The 14,011-nt window shown below is 38.7% G+C and overlaps 1 protein-coding gene across 3 annotated transcripts in view; it reads left to right on the top strand.

Annotated features, from left to right (window-relative positions):
* LRP6 (LDL receptor related protein 6) overlaps positions 1-14,011 on the top strand; it is a 96,815-nt gene that overhangs the window by 25,999 nt on the left and 56,805 nt on the right. For all 3 annotated transcript variants that reach the window (XM_089524875.1, XM_089524876.1, XM_089524877.1), the window contains exons 4-7: positions 2,847-3,043; positions 5,509-5,640; positions 9,554-9,950; positions 10,735-10,906. In XM_089524875.1, the coding sequence (XP_089381001.1) occupies positions 2,847-3,043; positions 5,509-5,640; positions 9,554-9,950; positions 10,735-10,906 (898 nt within the window). The remainder of the gene's footprint in view (positions 1-2,846; positions 3,044-5,508; positions 5,641-9,553; positions 9,951-10,734; positions 10,907-14,011) is intronic.

Consider the following 14,011-nt stretch of genomic DNA (forward strand, 5'->3'; position numbering starts at 1 on the left):
GTGAGTTCACAAATGACCATTCAAAAAGCTGAAGGCACTATGCATGGTTTGTCACGGAGGTGGGCACTATCTTGTTTATTGAGAAACCAGCACTGTTCACCCACCCAAAAATAATGGGAGAAACATAGCAGAAGCCTCAGAGAAAAATGTCTTTCTCTCTTTGATTCAAGCTTTTTTCCTCTGAAATAAGTGAATTTTTTTAGCTTAATTCAATAAAATTAAATTTCAGTTTGATGGAACTGCTGTTACCTTTTTCTGGTAGGAAAGGGTGGTGAATTAATTTTCTTCTCATTTTGCCCTGCAGTAACAACCCTAATTAATAAGTTAACATTACTGACTGAAGGGAAATGCACTTACATAGTCTCCTAGGAGGAATTTTTGCTAGTAACATTTTTAGAGGCTACTATAACACAGAGAAGGTATTGTGTCAGCAACAGTCAAATATTTAGGCAGTTCTTTCATATTGAAGCAATTGCAGTCAGTGTGGAGGTATAAGACTGCCTGTTTGCAAAACAAATTAAAATACAATTAAGACTGCTCTTGTTGGAGATAGTGAGAATATTGCTAGTAATTTACAAATGTTTTGCCAGGATGTAAAACAGCATTGGAGAGATGATGATATTAGTAGGTATTGAGTGGTATTTAGTTCCCTATATTTATTGAGGTTTACAAAAGATCTTCAGAAGCAACAATTGGTACTAGTTTTATAATTCCTGTTAATACGCAAAGGGATCTTGTAGCATCTTTGAGAGTAATTGAAAGACAGAAGTTGGTAGCATGAACTTTCATGGATTTGAGCCTACCTTTTCAGGTGCAGGAAGTAGGCTCAGGTCTATGAAAGTTCATGCTACCAACTACTGACTCTCAGTTTCAAATGTTCTGCAAGGTCCCTTTGCATACTGATTTTCTAGACTAACACAACTTAATGCTATTCAACATCTACATGAAACCGTTGGGAGAGAACATCGAGAGGCATGCTATCAGTATGCTGTTGACTCCCAAATATTTTTTGGAAAACATTAGGAGGAATTTCCTAAACAATAGGAGGAACTTCCTAACAGTAAGAGCGGTGCAACAGCAGAACACATTCCCTTGGAGTGTGGTGGAGTCTCCTTCTTTGGAGGTTTTTAAAGAGAGGCTGGATGGCCATCTGTCGGGGTGCATGGCAGGGAGTTAGACTGGATGTCTTTGTGGTCTCTTCCAGCTCTATAATTCTGTGATTCTATGATTCTCTATGCCTTCAAAAACAGCCTCCGCTGAAGATAGTGTGTCTCCTTTGAATGCCTTGAGGAAGTAATGGGTTGGATGAGGAAAAGCAAATTGAATTTGAATCCAGACAGGATGGTGATGCTTATTGTCAAGGGTTCTAACCTAAATTTAGAGGTGTTTAAACTAGTCATGGATGGGGTTACCCTTCCCCTGAAAGATTTTTGTTTCCATTCTGGTAGTGCTTCTGAGTCTGTCACTACAAATGACAGTTCAAATAGATGCAACGGCCAGGAGTGCTTACTATCAGCTTTGGCTGTTACCTCACCATGAACCCTTCCTAGGGCTGGAGGACCTTAATACAATAAGTTCATGTGGTGATAACCTCAAGCCTGGACCTTTGCAATGTGTTGTAATTAGACTACCACTGTACCAGCTTTACTTTAACTTTTGATGTTAGTAGTTTATGATCTCCATTGCAATCTGTTTGTGGTCTTGTTTTTGTGGAGATAATTTCTTTTAATTATGCAGTATATTTGATTTCAATACACGACATAAGGTGATGCACATGTATACAACCACTTCTTGGGATCTTTGAAGAATGTGTTTGCAGTGAACCAACTGTTGGATTTGCAAAATGATGTCAGTTGGTCTCTTGCCTCATTTCTTGATCCTAGACCAAATTTTCCTACAATTTTTCATTCTGCTTTTCCCCCTATTTTTGCATTCTAGTCACTGGTGATCAACAATCAATTTCCTTTTCAACCCTCTCATCAAATCTTTTAATTTCTTCTTCATTTTCCTTTGTAGCTAGAGCATGAACTTGAATAATGGTTATATTAAAGGGTTTTCCCTGGAAATTTATTGACATGATTCGATCAGACTTTGCATTCTATTCTTTGACTGGTTCTGCTACATCTCTCCTCACTGTAAATGCTATCACATTTCCTCCTAACCTTTCCTTTCCTGAGTAATATACTGTGAAGATGTCTGACTCAAAATGTTCCATTCCTGTTCACCTTAGCTCTCCCACCCCAAGTATTGCAATATATATTTGTTCTAGCAAGTGTTAGCTATGGTGCCATTGTCATTGTTTTTAGAGCTCCTCCGCCAGTATTACATCTGCTGCTGCTGTCTAGTAGCTGCTTGACAATTTAGTCTTTCTCTCATCAAAAGCCATGATACTAATTCATGAGTGCTTCATCATCATAGAGCAGAAAAGAAACAGTGTTGTCTTTGAGGTAGGGTAGTATGCAGGGCTTGGCAATAGCACTATTTCTCCATTGGCTAGCAGCACGTTGGGGCCATTGGCCATGCAGCTCCCTTGCACCTGGGTCAATCCGTGAAGTCTGCCTGGTGTTATGGTTGATATATAATATACACCATCCTATATTAAAATTATTATATGTCATAGATTAAAATGGTCAAATTTGTAAAGTTATGTCCTTGTTTTATAGGCTGATTCAGGGAGAAAAATTTTTTTTTACATAAAAATGATGTGAAGTAAGTGTAATAGTTCAATCCTAATTTTTAAAAAAAGGATGTTTGAATTAGACTTTCCCCCTAAATCTAGAGACGTGGCTTGTAGATAACACACACACATGCACACACACATTTTTTGTATTGTTTTCCATTTCCAGGGAAGCTGTCATTAAAGGATCCCTTCCACACCCTTTTGCTCTGACATTATTTGGAGATACATTGTATTGGACTGACTGGACAACTCGCTCTGTCTTGGCCTGCAATAAATATACTGGGGAGAACTTGCGTGAAATACATTCAAACATCTTTTCTCCAATGGATATCCATGTTTTCAACCAACAAAGGCAACCCAATGGTGAGTCTCCTCTGTCTTTCCCCATTGTTTTAGGAACTAGTTTGTAGAAATATATTCCAAGGGAAATTGACTTGCTGCAGACATCATTCTAAGGTATGAATATGATTATTTTACTGAGTTTTTCATTGGCTAACTAACCAAAAACAGAAGCTGTATTTTAATGGGTCTGTGAACCATTAGAGCTCTTGTATCTCTGGATGCCTAGATATGGGAGTTGTGAGTTTATAGGAAACAAAAACAAATGATTCGTTCAAAAATATTGTTTCCCTATGTTTTTTCAAAAGCAAATTTATGATTTTGGTTCAAAATGAGTTTTTAAATATTGTTAGTTCAGCAGTGTGGTTTTGTGTGATGTGAATTCCAGTGCAAACACCCTGTATCATTTCATGCATTTTGTATTCCTGTATTTCTGTATTTGTGCTTTTTGCTTCTCTCACTAGCTAAAAAACAGCATCGAATTTGAAGACATCAAGTGTGCCAGGTTGGCACAGTACAAAATTTGGCTTTTTGCTAGCTAGTGTTTATGCTAATAAAATATTTTTTTTCCTTACACTAACGGACTCAAATATCATGGCTTGCTGCCAACATTAAACCAAATGCAGCTAGGTTAAAAAAAGCAAAGCTAACCTTTACCCCCCCCATTAAACCAGCTATCATATTAGTACATCATTGATTTAAAAATATATAGAATCACTGAAAAACATAACCATACCAAAAAACATAGCACACACACATTCATAAAAAGATCTTTCTGCACAAGTGCTTAATCATCAAATGCCTGTTTAAATTAAAAAGATCCTTTATTGAAGAGCATCCACAAAGAAGGTTCTTGCCCTTGTCCTTACATGACAGGCCTGTTATAGTAGTGGGACTTAGCAAAAGTCCTCCCTCAGAGGACTTTTGCTGAGTCCCACTACTGGGACATTGAGATTCAAACAGGTTCACAAATAGTTTAGACCAGTGGTCCCCAAACTGTGCCCTTTAAGAGATTTTGGACTTCTGCTCCCAGAAGCCTCAGCCATGTTGGCCAGTAGTCTGAGAGTCTGGAAGCTGAGGTCCAAATACCTTAAAGGACATAATTTGGGGACCACTGGTCTAGACCTTAGTCTGGGTTCAAAATGTTGCACCCAGAATGCTGACTGGGGACAATTATAGGGATCATATAACTTTCTTGTTGAAACAGCTTTGCTGGCTACCAGTTACTTTCCAGGCACAACTTAAAATGTTTGTTATGACTGATGGGAAATGAATTGTTAGTTAGGAAAGCTGTTCCAACAAGAGAGTTACATGTTCCCTATAATTAGCCTCCATCAGCATTCTGGGTGCAACATTTTGGACTCATTGAAGTTTCCAGCTTCCAAAGAAAGCCCCACATTGTGTTTTATTACCATAGATCAGATGAGACGTAATTAAGGCATAGGTCATCATATCCAGGTTGACATCTCCAAGAAGGGGCACAACTGGAACACTCACCCGTGCAACCACACTCTTAACTACTGTTGAAATTTGGCTAACTAGGGTTAGGGATGAATCGTGGTTTCTTGATCTACCTTTGTCCTGACCCAAGATTATCTGCTTTATCTGGATTAAAAATTAAGTTAGTTCACTGTTATCCATCCCATTAGTTATCAGGAACTGAGTTAGTACCAAAATGGCTTCCATTGAATTGCATGGAAAGGAGAGAGAATTGGATGTCATTATCATATTGATGATAGTGATCTCCAAACTTCTGGAGTTGGAGTAGTTGTGTATATATATGCAGCATGAGGGACAGAACTGGGCCCTGAGGGATCCCACAGGCCAACAACCAAGGGATCACATAGGCATCCCTAAGCATCATCTTATGAGTCCCCCCCCCCCGAGAAGCAGAAAAACAGTGCTCCCAAATCCTATCCCAGAGAAGTCGCCTAAGCAGAAGTAAGAGGGACTTACTTCCTTCAATCCAGTTACCATCCAACAAGACAACCAAAATTGTGTCTATCCTATAGTAACCCTCAAGGCAGACTGAAATTATCTAAATAATCAATTTCACTCAGGACCCCTTGGAGTGAGGAGGCCACTCTTGGCCAAGAAAGGGATATCAGGGAAAGTAAATTGTGTGGATCAACACCTCAGATCCTCCTACAGAGTTTTTAAAACTCAGAAATACCATGCAAACAGCGTTGTATTACTTTGCTCCCCCTTCATATATGATTTTGCTTCTTACTGTGAACATCCTTTATGCAATTATCTAAAATCAAGAATAACAGCTTGCATTATGAAGGTACAAAGAATTAATCTAAGTAATTGATTCAACAGTTTTAAAACTTCTGAAATTTGCCTAATCCTTAGGTATTAGGGAAGCAAAATATTATAGTTAAGAAGGTGGATACAGGTAAGATGTTCTATCCATTTGGTCCCTGTGCATGAGACTTAAGCTGCTGCATTCACCCACTGCTAATCTATGTGATGTCTCCATTTGACAGCTACAAATCCATGCGGAACCAATAATGGTGGTTGCTCTCATTTGTGTTTGATGTCTCCCGTGAAGCCTTCTTACCAGTGTGCATGTCCCACAGGTGTGAAACTCCTTGAGAATGAAAAGACCTGTAAAGATGGTAGGTTATGATATTAAATAGTCCTTAAAAAATCTAGTTAAAACTAACAAATGTATTTATACTGGCATAAGTATACCTTTTGCTTTGGCAAGTATGTAACAAGTGAAGTCCAGCCTGTGAAATAGTGCTGCTTTAGTGCATGTAACGATTTTGTGTTCTAACATTAAAACTAGGTGCTTCACAATGTGTGGTGGTAGGGTGTTGAAACTTAAGAGTAGGCTTACAAGGGGACCCCACCTCCCCTCTTCATGCCATCCCTTTCTTCATGCCTTCCCGTGGCAATCTTAGAATTGGGTTTTTGTGGGAATTGACATCTTATGTATGTGCAGGCAAGGGGGCAGGTTTAATACCAGAACACAGCTCTAGAAGCTTCTGAAGATCTCCACACACGTGTTAATTCACAGATCACCATTTAAAGAACCACAGGTAGATAACCTGTTCTTAGTAAAAGTGCACCTTCAAGTGAATTATGCAACTAAAGAGTTAATCTTAGAAAATGGAGAAGCCTTTTATGACCATTTTGGTAAATCTGAGCCCTTTTTGATTATCAATAATGTTTTTGGTTTGCTTTTGCCAACTTTATATATTTTAATTTAGGAGCAAGTGAGTATTTTGAAATAGGAAAATGAACTTTGGAAGGACCAACTTTTCAATGAAAGACAATTTGCCTGGAATGCAGGGTTTTTTCTTTTGTTTTTCACAAAATTTGACTTTGTCTGTTGTCTAGTCGCAAATGACCTTATATTTTTGAAGCATCATTTAAAGCATGTCTAAATTTATTATAATTTATAGTCCAGTGTGCTGCACAAAATTTTGAATTATGGCAGATTTTATTATTTCTATTTTATCACTTTATTCTTTGGGTTATTTTTCTTGTGCCTGTTTGTATTATGAAATAAAGAAATACATAAATACATAATGGAGCCCTGGTGGCGCAGTGGTTAAATGCCTGTACTGCAGCCATTCACTCAAGACCACAAGGTTGCAAGTTCAAGACCAGCAAAAGGGCCCAAGCTCGACTCAGGCTTGCATCCTTCCGAGGTTGCTAAAATGAGTGCCCAGACTGTTGGGGGCAAATTAGCTTACTTGCTGTTCACCGCTATGATCTTTGGAATAGCGGTATATAAATAAAACAAATTATTATTATTATTATAAATAGCCCATTATGTAAAGGGGTGTTGTAGCACTTTTGAGATTAAGTGAGGAAAATAAATAAATAAATAAATTGGTAGCCTTTGCTTTCATAAGTTTCAGTATACTTCTACAGATCTGAGGAAATCGTACCAAAATCTGTTTTGCTAAACCGGATGAAAATGAGGGGGAAGAACTCTCAATGATGCATTGTTTTTATAAGGATTAAGGCATGCATAATGCTTTAAAAATGTTAATCTTCTTGGGTATTTTAAAAATTTCTACGTTGGGGGAACTTTGGACCTTCATTAATGTCCTGTTTCCATTCATTCTAGATATCTTAAAACATGAATATTTTTGCAAGGAGCTGAACTAAGAATTATTTTAATTCTTTGTAGCTTCACTCTTTTGGCTAATCAAACTGACTAGCATGGTGTAGTGCTTTGGGTGTTATACTGTGACTCTGGAGACCAGGCTTCAATTCCTTGCTGAGCCATGGAAACCAGCTAAGTGACCTTGGGCAAGCTACCCTCTCTTATGTGATGTCAACTGGCATCCATAGTTTTTTGTGGGTTTTTCAGGCTATGTGGCCATGTTCTAGCAGAGTTTCTTCCTGAAGTTTCGCCAGCAACTGTGGCTGGCGTCTTCAGAGAATGTTTGCCTGGAAAGAACTTGGCTATCTCTATCTATCTATCTATCTATCTATCTATCTATCTATCTATCTATTGTGTGTCCTGGAAAGGCAGGAGTGATTTTCATATATATTGTTTGTTGCTAATGGCAGGCCTCAGGATGTGAGGGTCTGCACAAGAGGATTAATGTCTGCTTGATACTTGATAGTGCTCATTGTCTGCTGGGAGAGTTCTCATTTGCATTTGTTGAGTCTTTCAGGACTGGTAGCCAAACCTTATTTACTTTAAGGGTTTCCTCTTTCTTGTTGAAATTGTCCAGGTGTTTGTGGATTTCAGTGGCTTCCCTGTGCATCCTGACATGGTAGTAGTTGGCATGGTCCAGAATGTCAGTGTTTTCAAACAGTATTTTATGCCCAGGATGGGGTCTATGAAAACACCTGATTTAGTGATGCTCCCAGTCCCACTCCCTGTAGGCTGGGGGAAGAAAAATGCCCATTGTTCTCTCCAGTGAAACTAGAGATGATACCACAATTTGTCTGCATTTATTATTATTATTATTATTATTATTATTAATTTTTATTTATAAAGCACTGTAAATTTAACTTCTCATCTCAGTCAAGAGAGAGAACCATGCAGAAAACCAGTCCTACCTACACTCAGATAGCAAGAGTGAGCTGAGCCTACTTTTGCAAGAGGGTCGAGGAACAGTGAAACCAGGTCCACAGTTGAATTCCTGAGTACAAAGTTCAACACACTGTTGTGTGGGCGTATTACATGATTTCATGTGGCCTGTGACAGCGTGCGTCAGTATCTGGTCTCCAAAGCTGTAGTCCACTGGAGCCCTAGACTCCAAAGTTGTAGTCCAATGCTCAAACCACTACACCAACATTGGTTCTCATAACAACTAATATCATCATTACTTTGTGTGGTTATTGAATAACATACTTGCATGAAAGGAGAATGGAGTTAGAAGTAGTTAAGTAATAGCTGGTGGATAGAACACAAGGTAGATATGCCTCCCCACCCCTCCAAGCAACATTTTGTTGTAGGGACTGGTAATAGCTAAATGGAGTTGTATTTAAGTGTGATGTGCCTATGAATGTGAGATAATGGAGAACAAGCGTTGACCTCTGTTTGTATGCTTCTGGGAAAGATCCCTATTCAATGGACTGTTTTTTCATTTATCAGGTTGCTCTGAGATCTTCTATAGATCTTCCCTCTACTTTCACAGACTCTTCTTTTGTGTCCACCACCTTCATTCTTGTTATGGATATCAGAGAAAGCCTTTTGTTTTTTGTCGTGGTGGTTCCAAGAGTCCACAATACCCATCAAGAGAGAATACCCGACTCTCTGTTGTTGTTTTGCTTAGCAGGGAAAGATCTTTTTATGCAAGCAGGCTGCCTGGCTACCTAGGAAGTTTTTTTTTTTTTTACAGATCAGTCCTGTATATTTTTTTTATTGAATTGTTCTAAAACTATTTTATAAGTTAGTGATATTAAAGTAAAATACATTCTCAGCGGTTAGGGGCGCAAGACCCCAGTGAATCTGGAAAACCCCCCACCTCCAAGGAACTATGCCATCACTTACACAGGAAAACTAATTAATCTAAGGTTTTAACCAGGCACTAATGGTTGCTGCTGCTGCTGCTGCTGTAGTAATAATAATAATAATAATAGTAGTAGTAGTAGTAGTAGTAGTAGTATTTATATCCTGCCCTTCTCCCAGGGCTGAGACTCAGGGCGGCTTACAACATTAAAAAACACCATACAGTTAAAAACATACAAAAACAGTATATTAAAATAGAATTAAATTACTATAATAATTAAAACAAATTCAATGCTAAAATAAAGTACTTTAAAAAGATTAAAATGCAGTCAGTCCTGGGTAAGCATTTTCAAATATTGAATTTATAGTTATGGAGGCCTGGAAGAAACATAAATTTGATGTATAAAACAAAGAGTGACAGATTGCCTTCTGCCAAACTGATATCACAAGGTTGTTGCTTTATTATGTTGTTGTGAGGCTGAACTGGGATACATTCCATCATGTTGATTTAATCATCTTTAATGAAGAGGAGGATACAAATGTAAGAAATGATAAATAGGTTCTCTTGCTGTGAAGTTTATTTTTTAATTTCTTCATCTGTAAAGGTGCCATGGAGTTGCTGCTGTTAGCCCGGAGGACTGATCTGAGGCGGATATCTTTAGACACTCCCGATTTCACCGATATTGTTTTGCAGTTGGAAGACATTCGGCATGCCATTGCTATTGATTATGATCCTGTAGAAGGGTATATCTACTGGACAGATGATGAAGTGAGAGCCATACGGCGCTCTTTCATTGATGGGTCAGCTAGCCAGTTTGTTGTGCAGGCACAAATTGCACATCCTGATGGCATTGCTGTTGATTGGATTGCTCGAAATCTTTATTGGACTGATACTGGTACGGACCGTATTGAAGTTACAAGGCTTAATGGAACAATGAGGAAGATCTTGATCTCAGAAGACCTGGAAGAACCAAGAGCTATAGTTCTGGATCCTATGATTGGGCAAGTCATATTTCTTACCTTCCTTCCAATATAGTCACTGATTCCTTATAACTGCCAGCCACCCAGCCCACCAGCCTACCAGTCCCCAGATTTATACAGTCCCAAGATTTATATATTTTACGCGGCTTCCAGCTTACGCGGAAGTCGCTTGGGGAGGTAAACAGTGTGTGATTTTGGAAGGACTGGACCATGCCATTCTCCGCCACATGAACACGCCCCATTATTTCTTATGGGCTCGAGCATAAATGGATTTTCCCTTATGTGGGGGGATCAGGAATGGATCCTCTGTGTAAGGAGAGGGCCCACTGTATATGTGGTTCGACAGCTAGTTTGTCTAAGACATTGGTTTCTGTTATAAAGGCCCACTTCAGTTTTAAGTTCTGATAGGGAAGGTGCTTGTTGTATACTTGTGTAATTACTGTTTACTTTTAATTGTGCAGAGGGAGGCTTTCCCTGAGGTATGATCCTTCATTGAGATTGGACAGGGTGCTAGTGTAGCATGCTTTCATCAGCAATATATATCATTTCTCTGGCATTCCCCTAACTGCTGCCATAGCAAGCTACCCTCAATCATTTTGCAGTTTTACTACTTTAAATTTTGACTGGTTTTCTTGTATTTTGTGATGCGTTTATTTTGTGATTTGCTTTCATATTTTTTTTAAATGTTAGCCTATACGTTTATATAAATAGGGAAATGATTTTCTCTCCACAACAAAAGGTACAATCCACTAATGTTATATTTGTTATAATTGTCTTTTTTCATATTTTTCTCTTTTCCTTTCAGTTACATGTATTGGACTGACTGGGGAGAGATTCCAAAGATTGAAAGGGCAGCATTAGATGGCTCAGACAGAGTTGTACTGGTGAATACTTCCCTTGGATGGCCAAATGGATTGGCGCTGGATTATGATGAAAACAAGATATACTGGGGAGATGCCAAAACAGATAAAATTGAGGTCTCTTATGTCTATTTTAACCAATCTAAATAAGATCCTTTCCTTGGACAGGCACTGGTGACTTGATAGCTCAGTAAACATCAGTAATTACAAACAACATGCAGATTTAGCTGTTGGTAAATGGTAATACCTGCATATTTTTCTAACTTTCAGAGAGCCTTTCAGTTTTTATCTTTTATTATCTGTTGTAAAAAAAAATATCAATGTTGGTGAGTCAGAATGAATACTTGAAATGCAGACAGAGAAGGAAGTTACTCTATGGTGGCATCTAAAAAAGACACGACACAAAAGGAGAAGGGGAAGGGGATGAGGGCCAACAGTTCTTCTCTACCTCCGAGGCCTGGATCAGGGGAGATGGACTGGAGGGAGAACATAGCAATACAGGAAATGATTTTCCCTATTACATGGCTGCGGTGCATTTTTTTATTAGCTTGGTTTTCTCTTCTAAATTTTACATTATTTTACATACAGTGGGCCTTTGGTATCCACCAGAGTTTGGTTCCAGGACCCTCCCCACCTCCCCCGTGGATACCAAAATCTGTGAATCCTCAAGTCCCGTTAAATACAATGGTGTACTAAAATGGCATTCCTTTTATAAAATGGCAAAATCATTCTTTGCATTTTGGAGTGTGTGTGTGTGTGTGTGTGTGTGTGTGTGTGTGTGTAATTAAATTTCAAGCCATGGGTGACTGAATCCATGGATAAGGAATCCGTGGATATGGAGAACTTACTGTATTCTGTACTTTCCCTTTTTTGTAACTTTTTAAAGCTAGAGCCTGGGATTTTTATAAACTCCATATTGATTTAGATTTACAAAAGTATATTTCTTGAAGAGATGGGTGCCTTCCCTAGGATAAATTCAGAAATTTTCTCAGTTCTTCAAATGACTCAGAAAAAGTATCCTTCCCTCCAAAGAAAGGAAAATAAACCTTTTGACAAATCATTCATCCCTTACCCCTAGTAACAAGTGTCTCCATTAGTTTCCATGGGTGTAACAGACGAACTTGACAGGCTTAAAATCTTGCTACTTATTCAAGGTAAGCTCTTATAGGCCCCTGAAGTTCTTTTCCTGCTTCAGAAGACTTTCATCACCATATCTGTTTTCATTAAAATGCCTCCTATAAATGCTGTTTGCACAGATGAAGCATTCAGTTATGCTCTTGAAGAATGCTCTTGTTGCATTCTTCAATTAATTTAAGGCCCCTTTCCACATTGTCATGGTTGCTTTGTGGGTCCACAGTTGTATGCCAGTGAGTAAACATGTAAGGTCATCCTCCTTTGAATACCACAGATAGTGTGCTTAGCAACCATATCCCAGTTCCCTGGCAGGTACTTGGTCATTACATGGTCTTTTGCCAGTGTGGAAGCAGCAGCCAAACTGGTAAGCTAACATTTAAAGATACCACAAAATACAGTGATTAATCCAAGTGTTAGATCTTTTTGAGGTGGATATGCTTTAAATAAAATTTGAAATTCAAATTTGATCCACTAAGATTCCAAGCTGGTAACATAACAGTACATTATTTTAAAAATTGTCTATATTAAACAGATCCTAGCTAACAGGAGTGAAGTCCTTCAACTGCTATCTCAGTATTCAACTTCCCTCTCTTTGTGCTAAGCTTTGGTTCCAAACTATTGGATAAAAACTAGATGTAGTATAAAATTACTGGAAAACCAGAACCATTATTATCTTGTGAAAGGAATATCCCCTTGAATCACTCAGCAGCACTCAGCATACATATTGGTATGTGCTTGCTGACCGTCTTGTTTTTATGATTGTGTGTATAATGTATGAAATAAATTTTGGAGTGTTGTGAACTGTATTGGATAACATGAAGTCCTAAAGGTTTTCACAGCTACATGATAAAAGGTAACTTTTTTGCTTCCCAGCATGCATTATTCAGATAACAAGCTTGCTGAGTCATTTGGAAAAAGGAAGATGTCTCTTTCAAAAATAGGTTTTGTCCCGTCCCCCGTCCCCCCCCCCCCCTTTTAAGCTTACCAATTCATGGTGATTCCTGCTGTGCACCATTACATAGCCCTCAGATAATAAAGCATCAGCAGGGGCTAATGGAGACTGGTAGGGGGTTCAGCAGGGAGCTTTTGTTCCCATTTTATCTGGCAGCTTGCAGCAGGCAGAGGAAGGCTGTGGCTCAACAGCTTCCTCATTTATCTCTTCAGGTTTCACAGCTGATAAATGTCTATTGAATCGGATGGCTGCTATTGTGCTTACCAGTGGGGAAGATTTCTCATTGACTTGAGTTTTTCCCCCTGCCATGCCATGAGCTTAAAAATGTATGATCTGCTTTGTTAAATTGGCTTTATATATTTATTTATTTATTTGTTGCTCTACATAGAATATGGGATGGAACAGGATTTTTCCTCTTTTGGCTGTGTTTATTATGCCCACTACTGGTCTGCCACTAGTATCTCCACGTTACATATGTGTTGTGAATCTTCTCCATATTTAATACAAGCTCTTGCATTAAAGGGTTTTAGAAAAATCTATCCATTCTTCTGTTCTCTGTTCTCCCCTTGTCCAATAAAGGCAGAAATTGCACACTATCTCCTACTAATGGTGAACTTTGGAAAAGCAATACTGATGTCAAAGGAAGCATTAACCATTGTCTCTACTAATTTTCATTAGAGGTTTTAGTTTTAGCAAGTGTTTTGTTACCCAGGTATCTGATTCTTGCACTACCATTGTTCTTTTCAACCTGTGTGTTCTCACTAAACCCATGCATTCATTTCTTCTGGACAGACCCTATTTTATGAAGCCATGAACAAATGTCACATGTTGCAGATAGATAAATCTGGGTTTGTTACAGAAACAAAACCCTTGTAGCCATTCTACAGAGCCTCCAAAGATGTCACTCTATGTTAGATATGTTTATAGTGGACCCTTCCCATCCGCAGGGGTTCGGTTTTGCCCCCTCCCCGTGCAGATGGCAAAAACCGCTGATAGGCGTGGCCAATAATATTAAGTAATGGCAAAGTATATGTCAGCACTTCTGTATGCATGTGCTGCCATTGAATAATATGGGCCATAGAGATCTGTGGGCTATAAAATCTGTGGATCGCCAGCCCACCAATGTGAGAGGTCCA

Source organism: Sceloporus occidentalis, unplaced genomic scaffold (genome assembly GCF_023333645.1).
Source record: "Sceloporus occidentalis isolate IW3139 unplaced genomic scaffold, rSceOcc1.0.p SCAF_5, whole genome shotgun sequence".
Classification (NCBI taxonomy): Eukaryota; Metazoa; Chordata; class Lepidosauria; order Squamata; family Phrynosomatidae; genus Sceloporus; species Sceloporus occidentalis.